Source organism: Labrus mixtus, chromosome 8 (genome assembly GCF_963584025.1).
Source record: "Labrus mixtus chromosome 8, fLabMix1.1, whole genome shotgun sequence".
NCBI lineage: Eukaryota > Metazoa > Chordata > Actinopteri > Labriformes > Labridae > Labrus > Labrus mixtus.
In genome coordinates, this window is record NC_083619.1 from 8,224,848 (window position 1) to 8,245,271 (window position 20,424).

General features: G+C 39.5%; 2 protein-coding genes across 2 annotated transcripts; both read right to left on the reverse strand.

The window, feature by feature from the left end:
- Positions 1-454: 454 nt before the first annotated feature.
- Positions 455-7,353, reverse strand: LOC132978754 (kelch-like protein 40a). Its single transcript, XM_061044048.1, has 6 exons — positions 6,097-7,353; positions 5,828-5,988; positions 5,273-5,380; positions 3,644-3,829; positions 3,254-3,403; positions 455-844 (listed from the first exon to the last, which is right to left on the reverse strand). The coding sequence occupies exons 1-6, from the start codon at positions 7,228-7,230 to the stop codon at positions 733-735; spliced, it is 1,851 nt and encodes a 616-aa protein (XP_060900031.1). The 5' UTR covers positions 7,231-7,353; the 3' UTR covers positions 455-732.
- Positions 7,354-10,514: 3,161 nt separating this feature from the next.
- hhatla (hedgehog acyltransferase like, a) lies at positions 10,515-19,188 on the reverse strand. Its single transcript, XM_061044050.1, has 12 exons — positions 19,002-19,188; positions 17,879-18,006; positions 16,553-16,620; positions 16,324-16,437; positions 15,383-15,577; positions 13,920-14,129; positions 13,565-13,736; positions 12,133-12,277; positions 11,989-12,024; positions 11,704-11,905; positions 11,460-11,601; positions 10,515-11,167 (listed from the first exon to the last, which is right to left on the reverse strand). Exons 2-12 carry the CDS (start codon positions 17,982-17,984, stop codon positions 11,025-11,027), a joined length of 1,533 nt encoding a protein of 510 aa, XP_060900033.1. The 5' UTR covers positions 17,985-18,006; positions 19,002-19,188; the 3' UTR covers positions 10,515-11,024.
- Between the last annotated feature and the right edge of the window lie 1,236 nt (positions 19,189-20,424).

A 20,424-nucleotide genomic window follows, 5' to 3' on the forward strand; every position in this document is an offset into this window, starting at 1 on the left:
GAAACTGAATTTAGACAAAGTCAGAGAACCGCAGATTCATTTTTAAAACACAGCAGTTGTAAATACTGTGTGACCGTAAACACAGCTGAAGAATTGGTCTGTAATGTATTTTGTGTTGTTGGCTTGTTGTGCTCAGGTGTCAACTGGAAATCGACGTTTACATTTAAAACTGTACATTCCTCACTCATGCCGTTTTGCATAATGTCAATAAGGTTGTAGTATTTGTTGCTATGTACATTTTATGTAAATACATTGTATTGTACACTATGTGGAATCAGATGAAAAGATGTTATTGAACAAAATGATGAAGGTGAATAAAAATCTTGCACAGTGAACAAATCTCCTGTCAGAGAGACTCGTCACTTTAAATAGATACACTGAGCCCGTATCTTTATTTCAGCATCACATAAGGCAAACAATTAATAAAGAAAATGTAAAAGAAAAGACAAACACATTTACAAAGAAACATTTTAGCTTTATTATAAAATACATTTAGAGTGAAATTCAAACTGGATACATTCACCTCTCCTACATACTCAGCACGTATATGTCTCCCCCTGCTGTAAATATAAGAAACAACAACTTGAAACGCTTTCTCTTCCTCACACATCTAGTTGTTGCCCTGAAACATTTTTTTGCACCTAAAGCCAATGTTTGTGCCAATGTCCAAAATGAGTACCCTCATGTTCTTGCTCATGTGACATCATTGGGTGTACAGCACCAACAGTTCAGTTATAACTTGGTGAGACGCAGAGTGTTGAGGCGCACTGGCAGGATAGTGGATCCCTCTGCGTAGCTTATCTCTCGCAAAATCCCGTTCCAGCTCTTCTCTGATTCATCATACCTGTGGGAAACATACATGTGACAGTGTGTTTAAACCTTATAGCATCAACTGATGTAATACAGTGAGAACACACAGTCAAGTCTCAAAGCACTTCAAGAAAGATTAGGACATGAAAGGCATTGTTCTGTTGGAGTAAGGCTGGTAGTATAAGAAAAACAATTTCTTTATTAAAGTTTATTTTTCACCCTTTGAACGTCTACTGTACATTTAGCTTTAGTTGCATAATGATATCCCTGATTTACAGTATTGATTTCAACTTTTCATAGCAATGGCTCAATACTTAATACTAATAAGAAACAACAGTATCCTGTGACTGTGATTTAATGGGAAAATACCACAACCCTAATACTTGATCATGTAACTTGAATGCAGAGGAGCAGATTTAAGGTTTTTGTTTAGAGGAAAACACATAAAATAGATGATAATGTGGCCTTAAAGGTCACAAATTATTCTCCTTTTCAAACTGTTTAAATAAGTCTCATAGCTCCCCAAAACATGTCTGTGAAGTTTCTTGCTAAATCTCAACTCCAATCCTGTATTTGATCATGCCTATTAAACCCCTTTTATTTCAGCGCTGCTCATGAAAGACTGTATCCGTGTCTGTATCTTTAAATACATGTCAGCTGTGTTCGGCCACGCCCCTCTTGAAGGGCTTTGGTGACTCGGACTACCTTGCACCCTGTCCTATTGTTTACCGTGAGAAGGCAAAAAACAAACACCTGTGGGAGTGTCACCCACCTTGGGGAGACGTTGTGATGTCATGAAGGGAAAATCTCAGAACAGCCTGTTTGAGCACACATTTTCTGAAAAGTGGAGCAGGCAAAAGACGGAGAGGATGGACTTTTCTCATCATTGGGGGGTTTAGACAGCCTAGAGACACATATAAGGGTTCTAAAACCTTGGTAAAGTTTATTTTATATATTACGTTGCCTTAAATGTTGTGATAACATTAATGTAACCTAATGAAACACATGGTTTTACATTATTCTAAATAAAGGGCATATGTCGCAATACTTTCTGCAACACGCAAAAAACTTCTGTGATCTTTCTGAGTTATTTATGAAAAATGTTTTGATTATTTTTTTCAGGTAAAAGTTTATTTTGTTGGAAGACAAAAGGGACTGACTGCTGCTTGTTTTTTATTTTACTACAAGGTGAAGTTACTTTTTTTTTTTAAAGGGAAACATCTTTTGTCATTACTCTATACCTTCTTTGTGAATTGATGACTTTTTTTGCAAGCTTCTAATAATTTATTACGTATTCATGTAGGTAGAGATGTTATAATAATGTAATGCACTGATCTTGTAGGGGCGTGTGTGGCCTTTTTTTATTCTATTATAAGTCTACTGTTGTTCTTTAGTTTCCTCATTTGGCAACAGATCTCATGAAAAGACCAAAACTAACAATGCACTGGTTTGTGTCCACTATAAAGACACAGAAACTTCAGGTTTATTATCAAACAGACTCAGTGATTCACGGTGGGCAGTGGGCAGTGTGGATCAGGTACACACAGGAGAAAACAATCTATTTTTATGGGTCTATTTTCAGCAGCGTATTAATACACATGTGATGCTCGTGTGAACATGAAAAGAGCATCTGTAGAGCTCCATTACACAGACAAATAAGCTATGTGAGGCTTTGGTCACGCCTGTCTGTCAGTAAGTTGTTCATCTTTAAGGGGATTCATCAATGCATGTTTTTTATAGATTCTATCAGGTGTAATCGGTTAATTTGGTCTTAAACTCTATGACATATCTATTTATCCAAGTCTGTATGTTATTATATTGTAACTGATGAATAAATGGAGCAGGGCCTTGAAATCTGATTCATCACACCTGGAGCCAGAGGCGGGGAAATAAACTATATGGGCTGTGTATCAACAGGCTGCTGGTAGCTTGCTTCTCATTTGAATGTGACATTTATATGTCAGAATTTAAAATTGTGACTTTGGATGAACATCTTCCTAAAGAATTAAGCAAAGACGATCTATATGTGTTGCCCCTCTATTGTGTTACTTTTTAAAAGGAATAAAAAATACCAAGGACGACATCATCTTTAAGATCTTTTTGATGTAGTTAATGTAGATATGACTAGAGGACAAAGAAAGAGTTAAAGCATTATATTAATTTGTTTTATTACAAATACAAATGTTTTATTCCATCCCTGCATAAGCCAGCACCCCAGTTGGGACAGTCCCACACCCCTGCATGGGGGTACTAATAAATATGTTGGGTAAAATCTTTCAGTTAAGCTAAAAACAGCCAAAAGATCTCTTGTTTACCACCCATTGATTATGAACAGTGTAATATTAAAGAAAGTCAAGATTTGGGGGCTACTCTCATAGTTCAGCCATTTTGATCCCATTATAATTCCTCATAATTCATATCAAGTGAATGTAGGTGGTTCTACCTCCAGATGTCGGTCATCTCTGTGGGGACGGGCTTCTCGCTGGTCTCACTGGGCATCATGGCAAAACCCCCCAGAGCGTACAGAAAACCTCCCATCGAGATCAGACTGAGGGAACTGCGCTCCTGAGGGAACTCTGTGAACTCAGACCACCTGGAGTACAAGAGGACAATAACACACACACACACACACACACACACACACACACACACACACACACACACACACACACACAGAAGTGATGATGGTGTTAAATCTACTTCTGTATTGCTGATTGACACCCACACAGGACAATGAGTGTTGTTTTATGATCTGTTATTCACACTTGGGACAGATGCTTCACCTCATAACATGGACATAAAGTGGCTCATATAAAAAAAAACATTGACTCACTTGTTGGTGGCGATGTCATAAACCTCCACAGAGCTGGTGAGGCCGGAGTCTGTGACCCCCGTCATCACAAAGATCTGATCGTCGTGGACCGTGATACCAAACAGAGAGCGAGCCGTCTTCAGAGGAGCAAGGTCCTTCCACTCAAACTTAGTTGGGTTGTAGACACACATTCTCTTCATGCATTTCCTACAAAAGAAACCCCCAAGTTAACAAGTCACAAGGACTGCTCAGACTCCAAATCCATCAGGAACTTTTCTTTTGGCTTCTTTAAAGAACTTCCTGTTTGCAATGATTTTGGTGCCCGCAGTAGACAAAGCTGTACCTCCTGTGCAGGCATAGTGTCTTTTTAAAAAATAAAAGAAATCTCAGACATTTTACTCTTTAACTTTCAAATTCTAAATTTATTAAGAATCTTTGTAAAAACAAGAGAGTAAAAAGAAGAGGCTGTTCTTTCAGCATGCTGTTAATTGTTTGCCTCACACCAGCCCTGTGTCATCAGTTTCAGGCTTGAATAAAAACAACATGAAAAAGATCAATCTTGTTGCAGAGGGTCACGTTTGCTTATATAGGTCGCATAGAGACATCAGTGTTAATTTCATTTAATTTCATAACCAGTAAAAACTCTGCAAAGGAGCTCTAAAGATCAACTATATAAATAAAGCTCCTAAAATAAGTTTTCAGCTGATTATGAAACAGGCTTGACATCTTTAATAATGCCCTATAACGTACAACAAGACCATCAGGGACAAGACTGATCTTTTCAAAATTTTTATAGATGCTTAAAACCACAGTAAGAAAGCTAGGTGTCAGACAAGGTGATGTTGATACAGACTTTTGATCACTTTTCTACGGCAAAGATTCTCAAAGAGTGATACGATACAACAGAAGGATGAGATTTTTTGTGTGCGTTAAAAACACTAATCACGTAAATAAATTACAGAGATAAGATTTACCACTTTGTCAACAGGGGACGCCATAATAACATAAGCAGAAAGTTCCTCACAGGAGCTTTAAATGGAACGAGAGGGCACTGTGTGCCTAAAGATCCACCAGTGTCTGATAGAGCCAGCATATAAACTACAGCCATGAATGCATAACTTGTAAAGAATAATTAAAATGCTCAAAATCATTTTGCTGCACAGGTTTGCTTGGACATGAAACTATTATTTATTTTCATCCAGAAGCCTGAATCATAAAATTAGAGTTTTGTAGTTTAATGAAAGATATGAGCATTTAGGAGACAGAAAGGGTGTCACAAAAGATGCAGTCGCTTTATGAAAAGTGTAGGGCTTGGTGTTTCTGGATTATGCTTCATAAAGACTGAATTAAAGTCAGCATACATCGGCTTCTGCTGCCTTGATTTTTGTTCCACATCTTTACAGAAGTGTGGTACTGAATCACTTGAGTATTAAATGAATCTCAAGCTTTGTGAAATCCAAATGGTACCTGTTGTTTTCAAAATGAGTAACAGAGCAAACTAAAATATGATATGTAAAGGTTTTGGTTTGTTATACTGCACAGGCAAATTGGGAAACTTGTAACAGTAGTCATATTGTAGAAATGAAGCCCTGAAGTCCATTTACAGATGGTAAACTAATATACAGTTTGTAGATTAAGAGTGAAACATACTTGCTTTTAGACTTTCCTCCAATGACATAGATTAGACCTTTGTGTGATACGGTTCCATGTCCGTAAACTTCATAAGGCAAAGGGTCCGACTCTCCCCATTTGAATGACCTGTTACAGAAAGTAGGATAAATTATTAACGACCCTTTAGATGATGAGGGTGAATCTGTAGACCCATGCAGGTAACATTCAGATAATAAAAACTCATTGAGATCAAGAGTTCAAAAATCTGTGTCATTTCCCAAAGGACACCACATAACTCAAGATTTGGTGATTTAGAATTTTCAGATTTCAAAGAATGATTAAAGTAAACAGTAGGCAAAAGATGCACCTTATAACAAATTAAAATACATTTAAATCCAAAGTCTGGTGAAAATGTATTGTCAAGATACATGGTTTTCACAGCACAAAGGGAAAAAACTTCTTTCATGAAGCATTTCAAATAAATAAATGTAATTTCATGTAAATACTATCAATGCTTTTAATGTGAAAGGGCCTGAAACTTTTAAGTAAAACCCATCCCATAAAGTAAAAACGTGTCATATATTCAGGGCTTACTGTCTGTCGTAGATCATAACTGAGTCCAGGACATGCTCCCCATCCTTCAGCTCCTTTCCTCCAACAACAAAGATAGAGTTTTCAGCTTCAGTCAGCCCAAACAGACAGCGAGGGCTCGGCTGTGACGGCATCCCCAACCATTCCGAACTCACCGGGTCAAACTGGGGAACAAAGCAAGACGTTGTGAGGATTCATGGGCGAGAAAATTTGGAAGCAGGTTTAAAGCATTTCTCACTTAGCGATAACTTGAAAGAAACATTTTGACCTACCTGTAGGAAGTAAGAGGTGAAGGGTTCATCTTTGTCCTCCTCGTTGAAGAGAAGTCCTCCAACAACAAACACCTGGTTCTGATCGGTCGACAGGCTGCAGTGGTTCTTGGGGATTTCTGTCGACTCTGATACCACAAAGCATTCATTCCCGACTGGGTCATAGGCCACAGTCCCTGTGTCACTAATCATCAGTATTAAGTCTAATTCAAACATCCCAAAGCGAGGGTTGTTGTTGAGTATTCCCGGCAGGTACCCTTCCTCCTCGTCCTCCTCTTCCTCGTCTTCCTCTTCACTTCCTTCCCCCCCTTTAGCCCTGTCACTGCTCTGCTTCCTTGGCTTCGGGAGACACCCTTTGTAGGCATCCTTGACGAGATCAAGGTCCTTCTTGAGCTCCTGGCTGAACCGTATATACTGATGACGCTCTACTTTCTCTTTGAAGTAATCCAGAGGTATGAGTCTGAAGCGCACGCAGTGCAGCAGCTCAGGCAGTTCTTTGACTCGGTTTGTCTCGTCGTGTTTGACCCAATCCATCACGGTCTCAAACACCTGCTCCTCTCGTTCCACGTTGAGGGCGTCTGAGGTGATGATGATGGCCAGCTCGCTTGGGCCCAGCTGCAGGAAATCCTGGTCCCTGACGACAACCTGGTAGCGTTCGCAGATGAACTCCTGAGCAGGCAGAGTGAGCCGGGGACAGTCCAGAAGGAGTCCCAATCTGAAGATCGCCAAGCAGTTCCCCAGAACAAGCTTCTCCTGGAGGTAGGACACGCACACGGAGAAGATGGAGGGGATCTGGTACATGTTAGCAACCATGAATATATCCTGCACATTCTGCTCTGTTAGACTAATGTCAGATGTGTACAAGTAGCGCAGGATCATCCCCATTACTCCTGGTTCTACATCTTTCAGGACAATCTCCCTCTTCTTGCTCTCCTCCAGGTCAGACAGAAACATGGCCTTGAAGAAGGGGCTGCTGGCTGCCAGAACCAAGCGATGGCAGGGATATTCCTTGTCCTGGATTTTGAGAACACAGTCCACAAACTTGTCATTCTCTAAGAGGTCACACAGTCCGTCCTGAAGCAGGGTCTGTTGGTACATCCGAGGCTGCTCCACCGGGTCTATAGTCAGGGCAGCCATCTTGTCCGATTCTGTTGGTCCTGGTTGGGCTCCCGTCTTACTCACTACAGCGCAGGACTGTAAGCGCTCACAGGGCGTCTCAGATGGCCAGGGATGGTCCACACGGGTTGGCTGACTGGTGGCTGCAGCTGTCCAAGGCTGTCAGTCACTCTGTAAGTCAGGGGTATTTATAGACAGGACCCTCACAAAGAGGTGGATCCTGACTGCAGCACACAGACCCCCACAAACAGCTGAGTGACTAAGCGGGGGGGGGGGGGGGGGGGGGGGGGGGGGTGACAGCATGTCCAATCCAGCAGGACAACTCAACAGGAAGCCTGACATAAAGCTTTGGTATTTAACACATTTCCAACAAGTTGTTTTTGTCTCTGTGATCAAACACTGACATATATACTCTGGAAGATGAACCTTGAAATAAGCATAACCAGGAAATGGTTTTTTTTATCTCTTGTTTTGTTTCCCTCTTAGTATCTGTCTGTTTTTATTTTGTAATGGTAGATATTAGTCCTTTTAGTTGTGTCATTTAACATGTTTTACAACTGTTATATACGATTTGAAAAATGTAAAAAAATAATTTGGGGGAAAAAACTCAACTGACATATTTAAAGTGAATAAAATGGCTACATGGACACTGAGCATTTTATAACAGTTCATTTATTGTTAGCAGTACAGGGCAGTGTTTACTGTTTATAGGCAACTGTAGTTCCTGGAAGATTAGCATGTTACATAATGAATCCCTCCTGACACCAGAAATAGGCACAAACTCATGTTTTAAACGCACCAGGCATGGTCACAACACTTGATAGTATTGTTTAGTCACAACATCGCCATGAACCTTCATCAGGTTCAGACACAGACGCTGACACATTTCACTAGCTATAACTCACTCTTCATTTATGCATAATGTTCCTTTTACATTTACATCACTAGAGACTCCCAGAGAAAAGGACAATGGCAAAATAAATTCCCAAAAATGTAAACAAAACTACAATATAGATAGTATTTATTCTGTAGTTGTTTAAATAATAACACCAGTTAAAAACAAAGTGGTTTGTAACGAAAATAAAAGAAATTCAGATAACCAGACAAATTGTCCTCATCAGTCATTTTAAACCTTGTGAAATAAATAAAGATTATGATACATTAGGAAACCTTCAGTGGACAGACATCCATTTTTATTTTTCCGTTTATTTACATAATTATCTTGAGATAACAACGCTGGTTTTCCCGCGATAACGAGTTAATTTGTCGAGATCTCAAGTAACCGTACCACTTTTCAACAGGTAGCTTTAAACAACAGTTACACCCGGCTGACAATTTTGAAATCCATCCATCAGGCAGGTCGACAGTCAATCACAAGGCTTGAAAACTTGAAATGAAATGAAAAACACAAGTCCTATCTAGGGTTAGGAATCAAAACTGTTGTCAGATTACGTCCACCACTTTGCTTCATACAGACACAGAGAGTATTCTTCTCTTTTACTTCCAACTCTGACATGTGATGTAGATCACTATTTCTTAAGAGGGGCATGGGTTGTGCAATAGCGTCTTGATGTTCTTATCTGTTCACTGATTATGTTGTGTTTCATTTGGATCTTGTGCAATATGAGTAATGTGCAATATGCTGTATGTTGTTTGTGTAATATGTAGGTCTTTTGCTAATTCAATTTTTGGCTTACAGATCGTGGTGCTGGCGATGATTTTAAATCAAGCCTTGTCGGTTTGTATGGAGTGGCTGCCCCTTGGTCTGCGGGGCTAACATGAGCTGACCCTTGGTCACCAGTGTTCACAGCGCCGAGCTCTCTGACAGCTAGTTTAGATTGAGTGTGTTGTTTGAATCAGTGCTTCATGAGATTAGAGTTAGACAATAACCCACCACTATATTCTTGTCCTTTATCTTGAGAAGGAAAAACATTGTGGTAAACATTTTGAACCTCTCTAGTTAAAAAGTAAGGTTAGACTGAGTCAAACTAGTTCAACTAGTAAGCATTTTGGCTCCTACTAGTTAACTAGCGAACATTTTTGGGTTTACTAGTAGACGCAAAATATATCTTACTAGTTAACTAGTAGATATTTTTCACCTTACTAGTTAACATGTAGGAACTTTTGCTCTCTACTAGTTTACTAGTAAATATTTTAGCATTCTACTAGTAAACTAGTGCAGTCAAAGACCTCACTAGTACAAGAAACTGCGCTTTGATATCAAGGATATCTATTAAATGTTCAATCGGCTTTCCATACATCTTTTTTTTTTTTTTTTTTTTTTTTAATGATTTATCTTTGGGCTTTTTGTGCCTTTAATAGAGAGTTAGGACAGTGGATAGAGAAAAGAGAAAAAAGTGAATTAGGGAGAGAGAGAGGGTCCCGGCTTTCCATACTTCTGATGGTATTAACAATGGCTCTGCTCAAGTGAAGTGTCCCTGTAAACCATGACAATGTGAAAATGATCTTTCCAACAGCAGCACCCTGACACTGGAGCAGCTAAAGGGAATACAACTATTGTTAATTGTTAGTTAACATATGAGGAAGATGTCGATCGAGTTCCTTAAGAAAGCGTGTCATGAGACAGATCAAGTGAAAGCAGATGGGGCCTGGTTTGCAGGGATATATATTTTCACGTGAACTACAATTTTGGTCAAACTTGGCCATCTAGTGGTGAAAGAAGAAAATGTCTCATTATAGTACAAATTAAATCCAATACAGTGTTTATTAACTGATTAATGCATTTCAATCCATTTAAACCAAAATAGATTTTTGAAATGTTTTAATGAAGACATGCTTACCAGAATAAAACATACTGACACAAAGGAAACCCTTTAAATTAAACACCCTTTCATAATACCTTACAAAGAATAAAAGGTAGTAGTCTGTGCATTCAGGTCCTCTCTCAGCCTTCTGCACTGAGGGCACACAGCAGCTTTTAGTGACAGGCAGGAGGAGTCTGAGTGGGCCGATCGCCTTTCACAGCGACAGAGGGCCTGGATCATGTGAAAGAGGGTGGAGGAAGACATGACCAAATGTCACACAAACAGCAAATCTTCTTTTGTACAGTAAAGCTGTCAGGACGGTTGAACTACATTCAATCTTTCACAATCCTAGGAGGTCCAGTACATTCTTAATCCCCTCTAAAATAGACTCTCCTTGACATAATGACTTGTATATTAGCTAGGTGACAGTAGAGTAAATATACAATTGCAGCACCAAACTTTTATTGTCTTCATAGCACTCATGTGTCCCTGACTTTAAGATTCTTCAAGTTTTTAACCCTTTCAGTGTTGTTAACATCATGTAGATTGGGATGTAATGTGTGTATGGCAAATTAAGACACTGTCTGACAGAAGAAAAATCCTGTCACTCAGAATATGATTTTAAAAAAAGGGTCTAAGAAAAAACTGAAACTGATCACAGGAAACAACCACACAGAGCTAAGTAGTTGTTCCTTTACAATACTGCATGTCCTTAAATTTACTTTTATGTTTAGCCTCATTCATATTAGGCAGGCCTTCCTTTAGTTAAACAATCTTTAGTTGAGATAAAATACAAAATGCACATTCGGTTGGTTTGTGCCAAAGGACGTGGCGATTATCTACAGCAAGTGCACTTGAGGATTTCTTTTCACAGTTCAAAACATTGCCTCGCTTCTGACAAACAAAAGCAAAAACAGGCTTGTGAACATTATAGATGTCGACTGAATGTTACAGTCAGATTCGGTGTGGTTCGCAAGGCCGAGGACGGAGCAATGTGAGGGGGGGGGCTGTCGACCGTGAAGTCAGTGAAAGTCCGCTTTCTCTGTCTGTTTACTCGGCTTTTTCTTTGCCTCCGTCTTCTGGCTTCACGGGCTCCGGCTCCTCCAGCAGGGCTTGTTGTCTCTCACTCTCCTTCACCACCTGCACACCACAGTAGGTCACGAGTAACACTGAGAGGGTGGACAGAGGGAAACCTGGGAGTGAAACACAGAAAACAAGAGAGAGGAAAAGGAGAAGAAACAGCATTAGACAAGTAGGAATTTTAAAGGGACATCATGTCAGTTCTCTCTCTTATTAAGATTCTTTTATTTTCTGTGAAAGAAACCATCAAAAGAGGATGCTGTGTTTGTGTTGTTGTGTATGTGATATCAGGAGGATGGGGCGCCCTGAGATTCTGTTTCTTTTGATTTGTTTTGCTCTTGCTTAAACTAGAAGTGACAAGAAGCCTTAGTTGTACTTTCATAATATGCTCTTCATGTTTCCTACCTTTGAAAATCAGCCGTCTTCCCACCAGTTTGGCAAACTCCAAACTGTTCAGAGCGAGAACATTGTAGAGGACAATGGTCCAGAAGTTGGCCGCATTGAACACACCTCGGATCCTGCGCGACATGGCTTCACCCATTGCACCCTTAATATAACGCAGAAGTGCGTTTGTTAAGTAATGTGGCACAAAATGACATACTGCGTAAGAGTGTGTGAAGAGAGTGATTTTCAGCTCAGTGTCTCTCACCTCTATGGTAGAAAATGGAGGGAGGGAGAAGAACTTGGCGACCCACAACTCAAAGTTGAGGCCGAAGCAGTTGAAGAAGGACCAGATATAGACCAGCTGACACGGGCCCAGCCACAGAGTGGTGATGGTGAAGGTGCAGATGGTTGCCAGGAGCTCCTTAAAGATTTTATCGTGGTCCCCACCGATGAAGTCATAAACATACCTGAAAAAATGACAACTCGTATTTCATTTGCTTCTATGCACTGTATAGGATATAAACAGATGCTATGTGATCTAAACACTCACTTGCACAGCCAGTCGTTGATGCCTCTGTCAAAGTGCCTAAAAAAACAGACATTTTCCATGTTAACATTTATCCCAATTTTATGGTTGACACAGTCAACAAAGAAACTACACGATAAAAATAAAAAGACTGCAAACTACACGTACGTTTCAGCAAAGACATAGAGCTTGGTGATACACTTGGGGGGCTGAGGAGGGTCCAGGTGGTCCAGTGTAGACACGGTGTTGATGACTCCAAACATCAAGGCTGCTTTCACCCAGTCATACACCAGGTTGGAATAAGCCAGACCAGCTGCAAAGGAACACATGGAAACAAAAGGCTGTACAGTGGCAGTTTGTATAAATAGTAAACGCCAGGTGAAAGTGATGCATCGAAATATACAGTAAGCTTTTTGGTAAATATTGAATGTTAGAAAGTTCACAGCCACATGGTGACAGTTGCAAAGTTTAATGACATGGTCTTTTTTTTGGTAAAAGTTTCAATGTGGGTGGTTAACAAGAATCTGACTGATATATCACCTCACCGATATTAACAGTAGATATTGGCCAACACATATTTATTGGCATCTTTTTACATGTTTCCAAAATGCCCCAATATGCAAACTTTTTCCAACAGAAAGTAAGAATAAAATAGAAAGCAATGGTTAGGGTGATTTATAAAGAGGGCGTTCCCTCAATTTATTAAACAAATGTGACGTGTATGCAGAGAATCCCAGCTGAGCAGATGGAGGATAGCACTAGAAATGTTGGACATTTTTATGTATAATGTATAATGTTCATTATTCTTTGATAAAATTATTCATATATAATGCTGTCATCTGTGAACCTTTGCATTGTTATTTGAATGCAAAAATTGCACACAATGCAAAAAATGCAATGCCCATCAAAAAGTCCCAGCTCAAATATTGAATTCCTAAAATCATATTTTACTTTAGTAATCCAGAGGGAAATTGAACTATACTCTCTGTTATAGTAAGACACACTCCACACATAGGCCTGAAAGCACAAACAGGACCTAGACATGCATATGCAGAGAGATGTCAGAGTGAGGGGGCTGCACCAGGACTGGTGCCCAGAGCAGTAAAGGTTTAGTGCCTTGCACAGGGGCGCTTCACCAGTGCCTGGGAAGTGAACTGGCACCTCCAACCAAGTCTAATTCTATACTTTGTCCGTACTGGTACTTTAACCGGCGACCGTCCAGTTTGTGACCTGAATCCTTACACACTGAGCTACTCCGGCTTCTTAAAAATGCTATCAGCATTTGTCTTGAAAATCCTAAATCAGTCGGGCTCGACTTACACTATTCCAAATGTTTCTCTGCTTTTAGCCAAGTATCCAAAAGGAGGCTAAATGTGACACAATCAATTTGTTTGGGCTTTTTTTTTATCTTTAGGCTTTATCTTTTTTAATTTCCAATTGGCAAAATAAACTCAATGATCTACAATGATAATGTCAAAGCCTTATAGTCTCTTAATTGTCTTATAAAAGATACAAAAAAATATGTGTGTATGTGTATGTATATGTAAAAAGTAAATATGTACCAGACTTATTATTCTCACACACAGTTGGTTAAACTCACCCAGACACCAGTCGGACAGCTTGGAAACCAGCTTCATGTCAGTGGGGATTGTCAGGATGTAGAGGTAGTGGAAGAAGACGTCGACCACCAGAATCCCTCCAAGATGCAACAAAGCCTTGGTGGTGATGTTCCACATCTCTCTCTCCTTACGGGTCAGCTGGGTGTTGTTCGCCTGTGGAATCAAACGTTTTTACTCGACAAGCCATTGTTGTTTTTTTTTTATTGTTTTTTTACTGTTACCGTCCCAGAAAAAATATATTTCTTGAAGTGATATTGTCATAGCTGCTCACATTTCGCTCACTTTAATTCTTTCCTCTAGTCAATCAACATTTTCAGTTGAATCTTAAACCCTCACCTGGACATGATACTTATCGAAGGTCATGATGGGTCCAAAGAAGAAGAAGGGGAGGTAGAAGTTGTATTTCAGCAGGTCACAGAAAGTGTAGTTTCCGTCCTTCTTCTCACAGTTCTCTAAAGCGAAGCTCATACAGCGCATGATGCTGAAGCCACAGCCTCCGTAAAACAGGATGTCTTGCAGGTCAAAGGAGCCGGTCACTAAGGATTCCTGAAAAGGAGGTAAGAGTTATTCTGAGCCTCAAACATCATCATCATCATGTATATGGACGATGTCTCTTTAAATCAGTATGGTTGTTGCATAGCAAATCAAGCACTTTACAATAACACACCTGCACCTTCTTCTAAACGATATACAGTACAACCATTAGCCTCATTCCAAGAGAGGTAGGAGCAACACTTTACATAGAAAATAATATAATAATTGTATTAAGGCTAATGTAGTCGTTATTAGTTTAACATCAAACTTTCTGGGTTTTTTTCACTTTCTGAACTATCTGTTTGTGTCGATTTAGCAACCCATATGGACAAGGAGGTACCTATAACCTCTTTGCTGATTTCATCCTGTACATTTATAACAGTCAAATGTTTGACTATTTGAGAATCTTATCTGAGGAAACTGTTCAAATAAAAGGCTGTTTCATCCTTTAATCTCCTCATCTGACACCTACAGAGCAGAGGTTTCAAGTATTAAAATAATCAATCTTAATGCTGGTGGTCTCAGTACTTTTGAAGCTTAAGATAGACATACTATCAATATATATATAAATATATATATATATTACTTTTTGTACATATTTGCACCTTTTTCATTTAAACAAAGGTATTTTTTATTCTTGCCTATATAACATAACATTAGTTTAAACCTTTCCAATCTCCAGTCTTGTTTTTTTATTTATTTATTTCATTTTTAAAGGTAAGAAGGTTTATTTGTCTCAGCATGTCTCTAGTGCTGCTGTAATATAAAAATGACCCCTCATGGCAGTCAGTGATGTCATTCCTCAACACATTCAGGGTCCTTTAAAGTGTCTGTTAAATAGAAGTTAAGTAAAGCTGATGAGGGAGATGAAAGCACTTTGGTAAATATTGTAAGTCAAATAGCTGTAAGGACTAATTCTACATTAATAACGTAAAGGTTTTTTTTTAGGGGGGGCAATGTGAGGGGTTTAAGTAGAGCCCATCAGATACATCAATAACAGTTAGAAGTTATACATGTAATAACAACAGATATAAATGTAATTGAATGATTGCTTTATGTCTACAATTTAAACTCTAACCGAATGTTATGATGGTTTTTCAGCAGGATGTTTTTTACTTTTGACTGTCCAAACCTTTGCACTTTACTGCATTGTCTTGGTCTTGGTCTGGTCTTTCTGCATTGCATCAATTATATAATTTCTGATGGTAACCTCCTTGGCACAGAATTGTCTTTAAAAGCATCCTCCTGGTCTTTAAAGTACTCACCTGCCAGGAGTTATAAGGCTCCAGCTTGATGGAGGCTAGCGTGGCCAGGCCGGCCGCAAAGCTCAACCACTTGCTCTTGACCAGAGCGACACTGTAGAGGATGATGCAGTGAGACAGAACCAGAGCCATGAAGGTCCAGCCCATCGTCACCAGGACCGCCAAACCCCCGTACACACCAAAGATCAAGGATCTGTGCTGTGGGGAAAGAGTAGCCAGCGTCAGTGTGAGCTCATGATGCCTCTACTATTCATCATGTATAATCCCACACACATGAAGAGTGCTGTTAGTTCAAGAACACAGACACCACATTGGAAAATCATCAGGATGGAATGATTACATTGTGTCTGTTAGTAAAATACAATATTACCCATGTATCTTTTTGATGAAGGATTAAATGAAACACATGACAAATGGTATGAAATTCACAAGTTTATTAATGTTACCTTACATCCATCTATACCAATCTTCATTGTACGCATGAAACAAGACAGAAAACATGTTTAAAACATATTGAATTGTTTTAAAAATGTCAAAATATTTACATGAAGGATTGACTGGTTCTTTCTACACAGAATGAAAGTCATGCTCATGCATCAAGGCAACAATATGATAGGTTTTAGGGTAAAAGAACAACAAGTGATTTTGGTTTCAGCAGAAAAGGAAAGACTGGCATTGAATCAGACTGAGAAGAATACCAGCCCAGGGCTTTGTGTTCACAGCAGTACATTGCAGTTTTGCCTTCCACATATGAAATGAAATTCCATGTTGGTCCTTGTCTTTTGCAAAATGTGTGTTAAAGTGCAAACACATGCACACATCACTCACAGTTAATACATACATATTGAATAGACACAGTTACACATTGTAGCAGACATGCAGTTTTACCTGTATGCACTCAGATTACTGTGCTAGCTCATGGACATGCACACTCATGCACGCACCTTTGGAGCTATCAGGGTGAATATCTTGGCAAAGATAACGTGACCGGTGAGAGCAAAAAGGATGTGGTTACGGAAAGTAGAGAACCACATCATCCACTCAAAGTCCGCAACATCCTGTGGGGCAAAAAACAAAAGATGCATTAATAACAACCACTCTGTGTTCGCGTCTGTAAATCCATTTATAGAACACAACGAGATATGTTGAAGGATTATTTATGAGCAAACTTACCATTTTCCTGCCAAAGTAATGCCATCCTGGTTTCACGCTTTCCTTGAAGGCCTTTCTGCTTACATTCTCTGAATGAAATCAAAAACATTATATTTATCAAACAAAACATAATAAACCGTGCACTTGAAAAACATTAATTCAATAATGACTGACCATATATGGTTCAAGGTTGAATTATTTTTCATTACGATATATCGCAGCTTCAATTTTTTAGGGTCAAATGCGAACATCTTTGGTGTAATTGTTGGATTATTCTGAGGGATTTAAAGGTGTTAGAGCGCATTCAACCCATTTTGATCAGTTCAAATATTACACAACGTACTCATATTGAAGTGTTTCTATTTTGGACGCTGACACAACTACACTCACACTTTCCTCACCTGGTTTTAGGAGATTAGTTCACTCTTTACCCTGAATGAAACACTCAAACAGAACAGCTGGAAATAACAATATTTAACACACTACAACAAAAGATATCGCCACACACTCTTATAGTACTTCCTCCTGCTCTGCCTGATCACACTAATGGCCGTGAAAAAGGAAATAAAAATGTGAGGGTCGGTCAGAGAAAGCCTCTTACTCCTTGGAGCGCAGCCAGGCTTCTATTACAGAGCTACTGTAGCGTGCAAGACCTGAGCAGCATTAAAGCCCCCAGACTGAGCGGCCAAAAATGGACATTTCAAGACAAGAGTAACTCCTGAAGAAAGACAATCAGGACAGAACAGTGACCGACAACAACACGGTCCTGCAAACCTCAGTGCTCAGACAGTGACAGACTGTACCACTCACTGGATTACACTCAGACCATTCAAATCAGTGAGTTAGGAGGACAGTTTCAACGTTTTATTGTGTGGAGACATGCAAACATTGGGTCAGTGTCTCTGAGTTGTAGACTGAGAAATCTCTATCATAAAAATAATTACAATCTAATTAGAGCGTCTTTAAACGGTCCTCATACTAATATGAATATGCAGGAATTCCTCAGGGTGGTGGTGTCTCTTTTAATCAGCTAAATGTGCTCTGCTCAGAGCAGTTTTAGGTTAAATAGAGCAGAGTGTGGCATGACACTTGTGTAATAAGTTCTCGTCGCTACATGTTAAGCGATTATTCAGTGAGTTTTATTTGAATTAGAAGTGTTTCCTGGAGTGTTTTTCTGTTCATAAAAGTAGATACAGCTCCGGAGCAGCTGCCCAAAAAGCATCGCTCACCCTGACTTTGATGGATACAAGTGGATTACACTCCAGCATTTCGTTATCGATTTTAAACTGAGTTACATCAACAGTGTGGCATGTGCTTTGGACAATTCTTGACATGTCGGGCACTCACCACTTGAAGCTTCGAGTATCCAACTGCCTGCCCATATCAAGGCCCCGACGAGAACGGCTCTGTAGAGATACAGCTCATATCTGGGGAGGGCAGCCTTGATCCCCATGGTGGATCTGCACACTGGAAGCCTAATGGATAAAAAAAAGCAATCAGCTGCATGTTATCAGACATGACTGAAGGCAAACGGCAAAGAAAAAAAAAAACATTTGGAACCAGATATGAAAGATCAAAAATATGTTGTTTTTTTGTTGTGTTAGCTTGGTTGAACCTGTGTTTAGAGGATGATGTTCAGATTCGATTGATTGAGAGGAAAATGTTTCTTTAATTGAATCTGAGACATTACGGTGAAGGCATTCCCAACATGCTTTGCGTTAAGAGTGTGTGGGCTATGGTATAATAATGTGACTCATGTTTCAGAGCTTGATGTTCACAACAAAACATAAAAGGTTTTGAGGCTTATGTCACTGTGGGGTTTTTACATGCAACACTTTCTCAAGCCAAATGGACCAACACCTACAATTTAGCACAGGTTCCTTATAGCAGAGACAGACAGAGGTGTTTGAAAGAGGTGGCATTTCACTAATAAGCCTTTAGGATCCACAGGGCAGTGACTTAAATAGGACTGCAGAGGAATCAGCACCGTCAGCTGCGCAACCCTACCTCTCCTTCCTATTATAGCTCTTGCAGTTGGTCTGCTGTACAGCAGGGCAGCTGCAGTGCTATGTGATCTGAGGCGCTGGGGAATCACTTCACAGAATATTTAGCCCTGACTGGAATGACCAAGAATGTTTCATCAGAGTAACAAAACAGATAGACAGCTAGTTTTCTGTGAGAACAATATGCTACACTTACACCTTGATGAGTGTGTTGGGGTTTGAGTGTGTGTCAGGCTCAGAAAGTTAAAGGAGTTGGACTAACAACTTGTCCATGCCTAGATGTAACCATGGCTAAGCAGGACCCCAGCAAAGCCTCCTGCATACAAATAGAGGATTACTGTTTCACTGCCCATGCACACAGAGCTGGTTACGCAAAGGTTTTTTTACATTGATGTTTCTGCACACTTTTATGTTTAAACCTATATATAGCCTATATTTTTTTTTTAAATACATTTGTTTTTACTAACCTTGTATCCGCTTCACACTGTCAAGATGAGCAGCAGTGTTTACAGCCCGACTCTTCTCTATAGGAATAAATGGAAGAAAAGAGGGCTGGCCGTGGTTTTCTAATTCATCCGTCTTGTGGGGGCTTTTGTCGCTACCGCTCCTTACGATCACCAGCCTCGGCCAGTCGGGATGTTGCGGACTCAACGAAAGGAGGAGGAGGTGGAGGAGGAGGAGGAGGGGGAGGGGGATATATTTATCCTTCACTACGGCACCGCAGTGAGGGGTGGTCCACAGCGCGCCCATCAAACCTTACTGGAGCGAAAAAACACACTGGGACAAATGGTTGATATGAGGAGGAAAGCATCGCTCTGCAACAAAAGGATCCGACAATATCTCAGTGATGCAACATATCGCTGATAGCATACATGTGAACTAGGATATGGAAATGTGTATGTGTGTAGAAATTGAATTAGGACTTAACTGATTTATAATGACTGACAGCTGAAAATATTTATTTCTTTTTTTTTACTATAGGCCTCAATTCTTGAGTTAATGGTAATATTCATGCATGTGTATTGCTGTAAAGTGTTTGAATACTCTCATTCAAGTAATGAGAGTCAACTGTACAACATCTCACTGGTATGGCAGGGGAAAAGCAAACTCTGGACTAAACTGTCACTTTTTTTCTAAACTTCAGAAGGTCTACACTTTTATTTATTTTTATGCACAGGTCTACTTTTTCCAATGTCCCTTTAACGGTTTATAGGTTCCACTTAAATTGCACATATATATATTTTTAAATTCCTGTAAATGTTTCTTTAGTCTATTTTTAAATTGCACAGGTTTAACTTTATTTCATGTAGGGGCTTACTTAAATCTTTGTCTCGGGTTAATATATATGTATGGGAGGGGGGACAGCGGTTGTTTGTTTATTTGTAACAAATGTTTCATGTCGTGCATGTCTTTTGTAAACAGCTACTGGATGCTTTGAATTTCCCTCGGGATTAATAAAGTATCTATCTGTCTGTCTGTCTGTCTGTCTGTCTGTCTGTCTATCTATCTATGTGACAAAATAGCATCATATAGTGTAGACTGTCTGTGCATTCAACCGAAGTAGCCTAATATGTGAATTTGGTGAAAGGTGTAGGCTTCATAGTGTAAATAGCCTACTTTATTATTATTGTTTTAATCACTGATTGACCTTGTTTCACTGCCTCTTGAGCTGCTTTAACATGTTGAATTTCCCCAATTCATAACTCGTGTATTAGGTACCTGAGCTTAGTTACCAACTTTAGACAAATATATGCAAACACAAAATAACCCACGATATTTGGCTGCAAGCCACCAGGGCAATTACAACTACGATTAGTATAATTGAATACCAATGCAGTGTAGGCCTACTGTAATATTATTATATATTATTATTTTATTGGTGATGATATA